Source organism: Gadus macrocephalus, chromosome 22 (genome assembly GCF_031168955.1).
Source record: "Gadus macrocephalus chromosome 22, ASM3116895v1".
NCBI classification, from domain to species: domain Eukaryota; kingdom Metazoa; phylum Chordata; class Actinopteri; order Gadiformes; family Gadidae; genus Gadus; species Gadus macrocephalus.
Genome location: NC_082403.1, coordinates 5060158 through 5073264, shown reverse-complemented (window position 1 = coordinate 5073264; position 13107 = coordinate 5060158). Strand labels below are relative to the sequence as shown.

The window sequence follows — 13107 nt, the reverse complement described above, 5'->3', positions numbered from 1 at the left end:
CCGATTTTCTGTGTGCTTTATTTGTCATATTTTTGTCATCAGAAATATTTTTCAATGACAAAAACACATTTACACTTAAGAGTTATACATACTGAATCTGCGTAATCTATTTTATTTATATTTACATTAATACATTAATTAACATTCCTGTAAATGCACCAGAGTTAGCCAGAAGGCTATTTTCCATCTGTTGTCCCTTACAGCACCAGGTATTCCCAGGCGGTCCCCCATCCAAGTACTAACCAGGCCCGACACTGCTTCGATTCCGAGATCAGACGATAGCGGGCGTGTTCAGCGTGGTATGGCTGTAATTAGGACCTAACGAGAGACACCTGGTGGGAGTGGGTGGGAGGCTGGGGATGTGGACTGGGAACACAGTGCCAACAACCAGAGGTTTATTAAGCACACACAATATAAATAAGTTTATAGTGTAATTTATCGAACATGCACAATTCACAGACGTCCTTCTAGTTTAGACGGTTCACATGATTTTTTGTCTCCATATAATACAAATCTGAATTATATTAATTTTGCCACAACATTACACTATTCAGTATGGACTATATATATAATAATTATAACAAACTAACAAAGTTCTAGTATTCTCTGATTAAGACAAATAAACAACATTGTCTTACATAATCACATTTGCCAAATAAGCTAAAGGGTAGGGGTTTCTGGGGACTAACATGGCGTTCTGTGAACTGAAGCTTATCCCAACAGCAGAGAGGAAACCACAGTATGTGAAGTAGGAAGTAGATAAATAAGTCTGCGTACTGTGTGGAGGTTAAACAAAAGGTCGACAGCAATAAGAGCAGTTTCCCTGAGACTCTTCTCCACAATGAAGTTTATAAACTGCATTTTCTGTCTGCTGGCAAGCTGTATTTGTCAAGGTAATAAGCCGTATTTTTACTATGTATTTGTTATGCTTCATCTGTATTTGTTATATTTGGATATATCTTTTTATATCAGGTTTTCATGAGGGTACCCTTTTTCTAAAAATTTTATTTTCAAAAGTTCAACACTTTAGAAAATAACCTTTTACAATTCAAAGTATTCAAGTAGAAAATAACTTTATGCATTTTCTTTGATTTTCGGAAATATTATCTTTGTCCCCCGCATGCTAAGCGTGAGTGAGAAAAAAAATCGAATTTATTATTATGCGTACTTTAATCATAATGACAACAGCCGTGATTATGACATTTAAATATGAGTGATCCCATTGTGAGGGAGGTTTAATTATGGTTTAAAGTGACCAAACATATACGTCCTTAAATGATCAGGGTTGATTAGGCTGATCGGTGAAGCGTTCTCCAAGAGCTATCTCAGAGGCTGGGGGAGTTGTGATATTGTCAGTGTAACAATCATCGCACGACCACACTGACCACATCAGAGAATAGTGGGTCAAGTGGTTAAATAGAGCCGAGCCTTTTGGGTGAATCGTTTTTGTCAGAATGTGGACCTGCGCTCTCACTACCACAGGTTGTTCCTTTAGATACACCAGAGTTCAAAATTGAACTTCGTTTAGGGCAACAATTATTACTACCGATTTTCTTTGCACTTTATTCTGTTTTGGGCACTTCCTCCAGGGGCAAATATGATGAAGTGAGTTACTGAAAGCATGGTTCTGAAATGGGATCAATTGAGAGGAAAATATTTAAAATATTGTTGCAAGTGGCTTGTATGCACCTTCAAATGGTTTTGCAAAGCTGTACATGTCTTAAAGATATTGATGTGGATGGTTCCAACATTCTCATCTATTCTTGTTTTTTACATTTCTCAAAGTGCAAATATGTTTCTGAATGTGTTTCTGAAAGTGGTGTTTTAAGATGGGACATATGTAATTATAATTTGTAAGCCCATGTTGCAATATAACAACCAAAAAAACATTTAAAATGTTTATGCTTGATTGTGGACTATATGGAAATAAGGGTCTTCCAGGTCTTCTGGAAATGTTTTTGGTCGCTGTGTCATAATTCAGCTTAATATTTAATACATTGTTGCTTAAGACACACTCATTAATGAGAAAATGTCAAACTGGCACTGCATGTTGAAACGGTTACTGACCCCTGGTTTAGGGCTTCATGACTTAGACACCGAGAAATAGGGATATCTCTTCAGGTCCAAAGCAACGGGGAACGGCTCAATGTTCACCCAGGCCGCCACCAATCCAACAGTAGGCCGAATCATTTTTAATAATGATTTTCTATTTGTATTTTAGGTAGCCTAGTTTGAAATTTTATAAATTATAGGCCTACTTGTATTTCTTTTTTTTTTAATGAATTTTCGTATTGTATTGCATCTTAAAATATATTCTTCCTATTATTTGGGCTGGATAAATAACGATAACAATGGATGTCTCAAAAAAGGCAGACACACAAAAAAAAAAACACACATCCACATCCACACACAGGCGTGCAGTTCTAAAACTCATAAACCAACCCAAGATATGCTATGAGAACTGTATTACCGGATGTGAGGTCGAGCCTCTCTTCATCAGTTTGCAGGTGCATGAGCCACCCACACGCATAAGCACACGTACAAGCGCACGCACAAGCGCACGCACACAGCCATGGATGCAGTGCAAATATATTTCACTTGCAGTTGTGTGAGTTTTTATTGAACTCAATAACCCCCAAAACATTTTCTCTTTGCCACACAGAATGACGCCTTACTATGACTGTCTCCTGATAATACTCCGGTCGGAGGGGGAGTCATGTTGTATGTTGTCTACTCAGGATAGCGTGACCTTTGTGATGTAATGTATTCTAAATGTTTTTTTATTTTTTTTAATTATCATTTAAAAAACAACAGTTGACCAAGTGCTATAAAAACAAAGATAAAACAAAAAACCAACAATAATCAGGGCCGTCGTAAAGGGGTGAAAGGTGATGACGATTCTAGGGGCCCACAAAAAAATAAAATAATAATAAGAATAATTAACTACCAGCCCATAGTACTAGGCCGCCCCCCCCCCCCCCCCCCCCCCCCCCCTCAACAATTGCTCCTTCCCCCCCCCCCCCTCAACAATTCAGCGCAGGGGGGCCCATCAGTACCTCTTGTATAGGGGCCCAGGACTTGGTGCAACGGCCCTGACAATAATACAAGTAACAATCACACATTTGAGACGACGATAATAATAGTAACAATAGTAATAATATATATAAACGCAAGCAGTGATTAACGGGGTGCGAGCAAAGTTAAAAGTCAAGAACACACTAATGGAAGATATATAAATTATAAATATATATAATTGTCATATTTAAGGAAAGATGTTCAACTTATAAATCTGAACTGCAGCCTCATTCACATGGTCAAAATGTATATTGATAAGCACACAACATCCAGAAAACTCAAAGCACACATTTCTCAAGTGAATTAAGGGCTTTCTTCAAAGCATATACCTGAAAAATCTTTGAAATTCTGGGGAAATTAAACATTTGTAGTCAAGAACACTAACGGAAGAAATATAAATATGACAGTTTCTTATGAAGGAAAAATGGTTAACGAAGAAGTTCCCCTAAATGCCATACTGTGTCTTGGCAGTCCTATACTTGGAAACTAATGAGCAGGATTGTTGATTGGCTGATGAATCGTCATATCGTCATATAGGCAAAATAGGTTGAGACTGTGGACGTTTGGCTTTTCTATGAAATTGTGGGAAAAGTAAACATTTTTAGAGCAGAAGACCAGGGTGAAAAAGATGCATCTGATTTTAGAGATTAATATGATGAAAGAATTTTGAGTCCAGGTCAATCTCGTAAGGAGAAATAGGGCTAGTTCATATTTTTTTGTAGTATTGCCACCTTTTGGTGCAGTACCACAATTTGGGTTTATTAGTAGGCCTAGTGGGTGGGTATTGGTATCCTATCCACCAATAATAGTAGTATGTTTTATTTATACAATAACAAAATGGTCATCTAAGAAATATGGGCTAACTGCTCCAACTTTATTGGCCAATATTTCTCAAATGGAACTCACTAAACAAATTCTGTTCGATGATTTTTGTGAGGCTTGGTCTGAGACTTCTACAAGTCAGATAGCTACATTGGGGCTATTCCATTTGAGCATTTAAATGTTAGTAGCAGGATCTTAAAATGTATTCTATAGTGCACAGGGAGCAAGTGAAGGGCTTCTATAAGGGACTTGACATATGGGTTGATGGTGCGTAAGTCCATGCCATTGGTGTTAAAAGTAGTAGGCCTACCTTTGTCCCCATAAAGCACATTTAAGCCAACAATTAACGATCAAACTATCTTCAAACTATCTTTAAATTGCAATATTTCTGTATTTGTATATTTTCTAAAGAAAAATATCCTATCAAAGAGCGTTAATGTATAGGCTATATGAACGTCTCCCGCCCCCCCCCCCCCCCCCCAAGACAGCGTCCGAGTGGTGCAACACGCGGGGACGTGCACCTGGAGTCTTGCGGCGGAGGGGAACGAGAGCCGGCCGGTTTCTCTCGTACGGGAGGCCAAAGATCAGCTGTTGGACCAGGTGTGTGCGGACCTGGGCTGCGGCCGGGTGTACCCTTTCACTGAGAACGGCCACACCAGCATCATCAACACCGGCAGCAGCGCCTGCCTAACCGACTGCTCTTACCGCGACCGACGTCTTTTCAACTGCACCGAGACGGTTGGGGATAACTGCTCGGTTGTTCCTGAAATTGTTTGTGGTAAGGTACATTTTTTTGTCATGAGAAAGTAGCCTACAGAGAATTTTTTTTCTCAACTAAACAAATTATTAAATAGGCTGAAATTAATTTGATAAGTAAAATGAATTCATAAAACGGAATGTGAATTTAAAGTAGTCCTTAGGTAGGCTATATTTGACTTCATGCTGACAATATTGTGACTTTAAAGCTTTATCAGTAGGCTTATACCCAAGTCTAAACACTTCTTGAAGTTGTCAAGTCACTCTAGACGAGGATATACAGGTCTACAAATCAACAGCTGCGTGACAACTAATCCATGGACAATGCAGCACCCAACGGACTTATATATATTTTTACTGTTATACCACCTCAGGCCACCAGGTGGCGCGGCTGGCGGGCGGCGCTCACAGCTGCGGCGGCCGGGTGGAGCTGTGGTCTGGCGGCGGCTGGGGGACGGTGTGCGACGACCGCTGGGACCTGGCCGACGCCGACGTGGTCTGTCGCCAGCTGGGCTGCGGCTACGCGGTCAACGTTTCGGGGCAGGGAGGGTCGTTTCCCCCGGCGACGGCGGGACCCGTCCACCTGGACGAGCTGATGTGCACCGGGGCGGAGAGCAGCCTGTGGGCGTGTCCCGTGGCACCGGACGGAGTTCACCACGACTGCGGCCACAAGGAGGACGCCGGGGTGGTGTGCTCAGGTGAGGAGGAAAAAGTCTGGTCGTAGGCTACTCTCTGCAAGCGTTCAGCTTTAAAGTGGTCTTCTTCACCGCAGACGCTCAGAGTGCTTTAAATCACACGTGGAAACATTCAGTAAATGAAAATGAATGGGTTTTGTGTGAATACTGTGTTTATTCTGTATTGTGTTGCTTATTGTGTCTTTTTATATTATAAATAGGATATACAAGCCAATGTGTTTGTTCTTGTTATCTAGGCCTCGCTGTGCTGTGTTTTATCTCACAAGGCCTTCTACCGTAATATAGTCCCATGTTGGAGTTTTTATTTCTCTTTTTTTTCATCGACGTGTTGGCCCACCACTATCTATTCTGCAAAAATGGTTCATTACCATAGAGCTGGTTTAGCGTTCCCAAACTGAGAAAGGCTGCGTCTTCCTCAGTTCAGACAAAGTAAAGCTGCTCAACCTCCCTAAATTCAACCAAGTTCAACTTGACGTATCGTATCCGCTCTCTGGTGCTCTCTCCCCCCCCCCCCCCAACAGAGATGAGAGCCGTGCGTCTAACCGGCGGCGCAGACCGCTGCTCCGGTAAGGTGGAGATCCACCTCAACGGGACATGGGGGACGGTGTGCGACACCTGCTGGGACCGACAGACGGCCGCCATGGTGTGCTCCATGCTGGGCTGTGGGGCCCAGCCCCAGAAATACACCCAATTCGAGGCCCACCTGACGGCGCACAACGAAGGCCCGCTGTGGTACTACCAGTGCGCCGACGGGCACACAGATCTCTGGCAGTGCCGAGAGTTCATCAACTCGAAGCACCTCTGTACGAGCTCGAAGGCGGCAGTGCTGGTCTGTGCTGGTAGGCCAAGGGGCTTTTACTTTGAAACAACTGCCACCTCACACACGTGATGCCCCCTCCATTCCTGCCTTTAAATCAAGGATCAGAACCCATCTGTACACCGTGGCTCTTCCTCCACAATAACTATCTTACCGCTGCACTACTTTGTTTATATGTGGATGTCTTTTTTTTTATTTTTTATTTAATATTATTTTTACCTTCATTTTTATACCTAGTGAATGCACTATGAACAGCACTTTGGTCGGTGTGAACTGTTGTAGATGTGCTTAGTAAATACATTTGACTTACTTACTTTTACTTTGGCAGTACCAATTTTGGGTTGCCATTATTGTGTGAGTCTTCATGGTTCTGTTTAGTTGAGGCTGCATTGTGCTTCGACAGGTTGAATATCCCTTTTTCGTTATCTTCTGATACCAAACATTTATTTGATTAATATGTTCTTGTCCACCAGGCTCACAAGGGTTTCCTACAATCTCCATCTCAGCGAATGTAACGTCAGTGACTGGACTGACGACTGGTAAGTTAACTAACCCTAACCAAGACCCAAAAGATGCCTTGTTTACTTACTCTACCTCTATATCTAGTGTTTATATGGTGGTGTATATATCCATATTTATATATACCACCATATAAACCCTTTACATATAATAACGGATAGTTTAACACTACATTCAAATGGTAAGGCAGGATAGTGTTGTGGCTAGTGTGTTCGACTACCAGCCGGACGGAACTCGTTTTGAACTACAATGTCTTAATGGTTAGAAGTAATTAATATTTATTTGTTATGCTTTACGTTATACATATTACTTCTTACTTATTTATATCGCTATTCGTATGTTTGATGTTATTATTTACTATCCTATTTTCTATTAAGGTTATTTCATTGATACACAGGATCAGATGTTATAATCCCTTGTGCCAAAATCCAAGGAAAACACATATTCAGAAGCCCCTGTCCAAACCAACCTTATAAGCACGCTGGCTACTGAGCTACCGACAAAATGTGAAAAACACGAGACAACTAGCCCAACTAACAGCAGTAAATACAGCAGTAAGCAGTAAGCAGAGTATCATTGGGGTTATCAAGTGGGCACCCTCTTTCACAGATGTTTCGTTTAAGTGAGGCCCACGACACCTTCTGAGGGCTTAACAATGAAACCAGCGTCCTGGATTCACCCCCCTCAATGCTGCCACCACATTGCCACATTTAATGCATCTAAACACTCTTTCCTGCATCGTACCCCTAGCCCTACCCCTAACCCTGACCACACACACTCTGCCGTATTAAAACAAAGTTGAATATCCAGAAAATAAGCTTTAACTAGGCTTTTAATGCTACCTGGGATTCTGAAGTAGTCAAAGGCCTCCCATAACAGACTATGTGGTACTGCCCCGAAGGCAATAGCCAAATCCAAAAATACAACATGTAGGTCTCTCCTCTCTCGCTTCGCTAACTGAATTTGGTGCCAAATCAACAGCTTGGATTAATTCTTACACATCCTCCTTTCACAGCTGGCACAACAACAGGAAGTGCCCCAGACCACTTCCTGTTCCCCTTGTCTCCCGAGCTGATTGGCTGCGTGGCTCTGTCAGTCATGGTGCTGGTGATGCTCACGGTTAACTGCGTCCTCTGCCGCCAGAGTAGAAGAAAAAAAAAAGGTACTTCTCCCGCCTCCACATACTGATGTCAAGCATGGAAACATGTTTTGCCCATTCTTTATTTAATTTGATCAGATATCTTTATGTGATTGTCACTCAAAATGCCAAACCGAACCACCAGTTGAGAATGACCTATTCACACCTCATCTAATCTAACCTAATCTGATAAATCTACTACTTTAATCTAATCCATTGCACAACTGGTAATCTGTAGTATTCGCCTGTGTTTGACGCTGCAATCTCTGTTTGGTCTCGTCTCACACTACCTCAGCTTGCATGAGACAGCAGAGAAATCAGCATGAAGATAGGGCTTTGAATGACTACAGAGAGGCCCTCAGTCTGGTCAAGATCGCCCCCATCGGGAGCCCTGGTAAGTATGGCTAACATGGTGCTCTATTGCTGTCTTCTGTCAATAGAGGGTGAAGACACTCTGGGAAAACAAGAGCAACGACATGCTGGACCGGTTACTTCTACCTGTGTTCTTATTTTTTAGTCTACATATTTTTTTGGGGGAAAAAAAGTAGCGTTTGATTTGTAATATATTGCATTAACTCTAGAAAACCATTGTAAATAGTAAGTATTTTATGTGCTCAGAATATGCGCGTTATTATAGATCGATGGTGGATCCGTTCTATGCACTTAACGGTGCATGGGGTCATGTCAGTATTCATTCGTATGTGCAGCGTCTTCTCCCCCTAGTACATGCTGCGTGCAGATAGAGGTATAACGTCATCACATCATAGTCATGGTTGCTCTTTGTTGTGTTCCTGTTTGGCTGAAGTCCTCTCCAAGCCCAGTGGCATGCTAGCCCCACACCACGGCCCTTATCAGCCAAGCCATCCACCTCCTGTCCACATGTCCACCTTTAACAGTGAGCTACGCCCCCTCTTACATTTCTCTATTATTCCTCTCCATTGCTTAAAGTTGACGTTTGTAAGGTCTTCTCCGCCGTTGGGAAGCAGTGCCCTGACTGGACATGCATGAGGGGGCTGAAATCCAAAAACGGTCTCATACGGAGACACGCTCCGTCCACCGCAGCAAATATCCTCACGGAGAATTTCACTTACTAACACCTGGATGATGGCACTTCTAACAAATGATGCGTAAACTCCAGCTCCTGAGTCTTACCCCACCGACACCTTTAACATCTCCGTGCTTAACATGAGCTTTGACTCGGCTTCACAAAACCATTGCGCTGTCGATGGCGGATTCAGTCGTTCGTAGGTCGTCACCTGCTGATGATTCCCATAACGTTCCTTTGCCTGACTGTTGGATTCAGATTCCCAGCGGCGCAGGCACGCCCGGGGCAGCCCTGCCACGGGCTCAGCCGTGAACACCCTGTACCATGACGGTGAGTGAACATGGAAGGCTTTAAATGTTGCTGTTAAAGTGAAAAGCTCTGTTGATGTTTCGATATATTGAGGATGATTTGAGGAGGCAAGTGGAGCCGGTTGGTGGGTTTGACTCCCAGCCGGTAGGTTCAGGGTTCGAACCCCGATGTCCTCAGTCTGGAGCGCTTGCTCGTGAAGCGTTGATCGATGCATCGTTGATCGGGTTTATTCCCTAATAGCAAACCAACACCATAATAAATCACAGTATTGAGATCATTCAAATAACATGCAGCAACAATTTTTTACATTTTTCAGGAACACCAAACGACACGAGAGCCATGACATACAAACATCAAAGCCTCCATCCCAGCGGTAATATATTGTTGTACGACTACAACTCTCTGGAATGAAGGATTTATGAAGGGAAGAAGAATGACTGTCTTCTTCTTCTCCAGTGGACTCGTTTGAATCCTCCACCTCTTCCTCTGGGGATGAACTCTACGGGAACACTGCGGACCAGAAGGAGGACCAGGTAACGAATGGTGGGTCACCTTCATTCAGCCTCAACATCGTCACCACCACATGCATATAACACGCACACGCACGGGCACACACACACATGAATATAACACACACACACACACACACACATGAATATGACACACATACACATGAATCTAACACACACACATGAATATATAACCCCCACACACACACAGACACGAATATAACGCACTCATGCACACATACACACACATACATGAATAGAACACACACAAATAACACACACACACACACACACACACACTCACACTCACACTCTCACACATACACACAAAACATACACACACATAAGAGGGAGCCATTCATAAAGGCAGATGTGCGGGGCACCACATCTGGTGCGTGGCGATAGCCTTCATGTCACTGAGGTCGGTTCCGTAACGAGGAAGCTGCCATTTTGAATTCTGTCACTGAACACTGAAGACATATTGGAGAGGACTGCTCCTACAAACTCTCTGCTGTGTGTGTGTGTGTGTGTGTGTGTGTGTGTGTGTGTGTGTGTGTGTGTGTGTGTGTGTGTGTGTGTGTGTGTGTGTGTGTGTGTGTGTGTGTGTGTGTGTGTGTGTGTGTGTGTGTGTGTGTGTGTGTGTGTGTGTGTGTTTTCTGTCTGAGTAGAGATGTTTTTTGACCTATTCAAACCAACTAAAGATCCAGTATCAAATACAACAAACGGCGTTCAAAGCAAAAACCTTCCTAGTGGTTCTTCATTTTAAAAGCTTTCAAAGCCTCGGTGTCACCCACTCGCTCTATCGACAGAACCCCAACAGCCCGGAGGTTGCTAACTAAGTGGACTTTTACATTTCTTCAACCTCTCTAGCCTCAAGCAGCCACCAGCTGCCACCTAGAGGGATGACGTCAACCATGTTGGACCCAGGTTAGTCATGAGTATCTCAAACTCGCTCGCTCACTCACTCACTCACTCACTCACTCACTCACTCACTCACTCACTCACTCACTCACTCACTCACTCACTCACTCACTCACGCAGTTCTTTCATCGACACTAATTAAATTTACGATCCCATTCTTACAGCGTTATGCATCGAGTATCTCAGGCTAATTTACAAACGGTTATGTTTTTAGGCTGCTTTTACTTTGAAGTGTTTCGTTTTACAGCACGTTTCCCAGTGCTTACTTGTTGCGTATCATGTCTTGATTATTTTAGGTCATGGGGGTGATGATGGGGTTGACGATGAAGACGATATCTATTCCCCAGTCAGCCCTGAAACCCACTCCTCTTCTACGGATGATTACGACGATATACTCAATCCATAAACACTGGATGAGGTGAACTTTGACCTCAAGATGCATGGAATGTAAAAATATCAGACACTGCGCACAATTCCTTATTTTAGTATTATTTTATATAAACACAAGAGGTAATAAATTGTTACCTTGAATATAAGAATTTTTTATTTAACATTGGACATTTTTTTGGTTTATGTCTTTATTTTCTCAACCACCCTGGATATTGTATTGCTGGATGCTAATTAACAGTCAGCAACGATGGACCTGTCTCAGAAAGCATAAATAATTAAATAAATAAATATCACCTCCGCCACAAGGGGGAACTGTAGGTTCATATCTAAATACATCACTTCTAGGAAAAAATGCTTATTCGCAAAGTCAACAGGAATAGCGTGTCCGTATGTTTTTTTTTTTAGTTTTTGTTTAAATGAACCTTCAATTATGTTTTCCAACGAATAATCACTTGTGACAAAAATGTATTCATACTTAAGTCAGCGGTGGTTGGGGAAGGAAGAAAAGTAAAAACAACTTTAAAGGGGAATGGGAACTCAGAAGTGTCCGTAGTGTGATCAAGGAGGACTAATAGGTGAAGCGACATCAGGTTAGTTTGAAACCAGAGGCCCCGGTAAAGGTCCTTCTTTGTTCATTAGCATAAGGGACGTTTGGTTTGCAGCAGCTGTACAGCATCAAGCCAGCATGTGTATGCTGGATACCGCGAGATCTCACAACATCAGTAGACACGACGACTGCTGCAAAGCGTATCTTTTGCGCAGTGACGGTGTGACGCACTGACTATTGTTTTAAGGAATGTAAAAGAGTTCATCTGATTCTGTCTCGATGCGCATAAAGCGAGCGATAGGTACTGTTAGGACTGTAGGCCTTCATCTATCTATAATGGAATTCATGTGTTGGATACATTCAGGCATGTAGGCCTATGTCAAGCAAGCTAGATTTAAGAGAGATGGATGATATGATAATGCTTCCGACTCGGTGGGAGGTTTTTAAGTATGAAGATAACGTGGGGAGAAAGAGGTTGTGCGACAGACATGCACGTTTTTTCCGTTGTACACAAATAGGCCTCTGTGAAATGGTCTCAAAATTCCATGATTAACTTACATGTGATTATTTCTTTCCTTAGAACCGTATCTGAATGGAAATGAAGTACTAAAAGTGGAAGAATCCCTTTATAGACAGCACAACAGTGAATATAAATATATTTATCATTTATAAAAAACTTTTTACACTAAATGTTCGAAAATAGTTAAGTATTTTACGTTTATCTATTATTGTAGAACTTCACCTAATATTAACCTTTGAAATTCTGTTTGTTTAGCATTTAGCAAAAAAAGGCGAAATCTCCTTGAATAACATTCATGGATTAATCTCAGCTTTTTAAGACCTTAATTAAACAGAGCTCAAACTAGCGCTTTTACACAGAAGACTTTGACAGCATCATACATGAAGTATTAAGTATTAAGCAGGTGGAAGGGACAGATGTCTCATGATGAGCCAACAGCCTTCCTGCTGGGATTCCCCCACCTCAGCAGATAGACTAGCTTGGCACGGGTTCTGACGTTCTCTGCTGGATAAAAAGAAGCTAAAAAAACAACGAAACAAATTAATGTCCGGAGCTTTCTCTCTCTGTAAAACTCAAACTCTCTCCGGTTGTCAAACTGCCATAACAAACTTTAATAAACCTTTCTAATTGAAGGAGAGAACTTTTATTGAGGGAAGTTTTATTCATCCACTATATTTATAATGTATAGACTTTTTACTTTCCGGGGATTGATTGAAATCCAGAACCCGGTAGCTTTACAGAAGTGAGTGAAATCATGGGATGAGATCATAGGATTTAAGATCATAAGATCATATAAGGCCTGTGTGTTTTTGTGCGCAGGCTTTGTTCATTAAGTCAATTACACACAAAGGATTATGGGTCGTGTAAGTCGCTTAAGTTGCTTAAAGTGTTTAAACAATAGACCTCACAGCGCCCCCGGTCTCTGTTGAACTTTTGAACTCTCTCCGCTGCAAGGAGCCACTAGGGTGCACCTGTCTGTCTGTCTGTCTCTGCCTGGCTATCTGTCTGTCTGTCTGTCTCTGTGCGTCTATCTCTGTCCGTCTG

The 13107-nt window shown here is 42.2% G+C and overlaps 1 protein-coding gene and 1 pseudogene across 4 annotated transcripts; one reads left to right on the top strand and one right to left on the bottom strand.

Moving 5' to 3' along the window:
* Positions 1-194: 194 nt before the first annotated feature.
* LOC132451777 (5S ribosomal RNA) lies at positions 195-313 on the bottom strand (annotated as a pseudogene).
* Positions 314-540: 227 nt separating this feature from the next.
* Positions 541-12703, top strand: LOC132451659 (antigen WC1.1-like). 4 transcript variants are annotated; one of them, XR_009524171.1, is made up of 13 exons: positions 541-893; positions 4382-4675; positions 5028-5351; positions 5870-6187; positions 6639-6704; positions 7700-7846; positions 8118-8216; positions 8628-8717; positions 9126-9197; positions 9493-9549; positions 9633-9719; positions 10495-10612; positions 10903-10995. XR_009524171.1 is itself a non-coding variant. In XM_060044253.1 (13 exons), the coding sequence occupies exons 1-13, from the start codon at positions 842-844 to the stop codon at positions 11010-11012; spliced, it is 1773 nt and encodes a 590-aa protein (XP_059900236.1). In that variant the 5' UTR covers positions 543-841; the 3' UTR covers positions 11013-12703. The 4 variants fall into 4 exon arrangements, 2 of the variants coding, with proteins under 2 accessions (XP_059900236.1, XP_059900238.1); XM_060044253.1 differs by having other exon boundaries at positions 543-893; positions 10556-10612; positions 10903-12703; XM_060044255.1 differs by lacking the exon at positions 8628-8717 and having other exon boundaries at positions 549-893; positions 10556-10612; positions 10903-12703.
* Positions 12704-13107: the final 404 nt, after the last annotated feature.

Coding starts and splice junctions, on each gene's coding strand:
- LOC132451659 (XM_060044253.1), top strand. CDS start 842: ATGAAGTTTATAAACTGCATTTTCTGTCTGCTGGCAAGCTGTATTTGT. Junction 894..4,381: donor GGCAAGCTGTATTTGTCAAG/GTAATAAGCCGT, acceptor CCCCCCCCCAAG/ACAGCGTCCGAGTGGTGCAA. Junction 7,847..8,117: donor GAGTAGAAGAAAAAAAAAAG/GTACTTCTCCCG, acceptor ACACTACCTCAG/CTTGCATGAGACAGCAGAGA.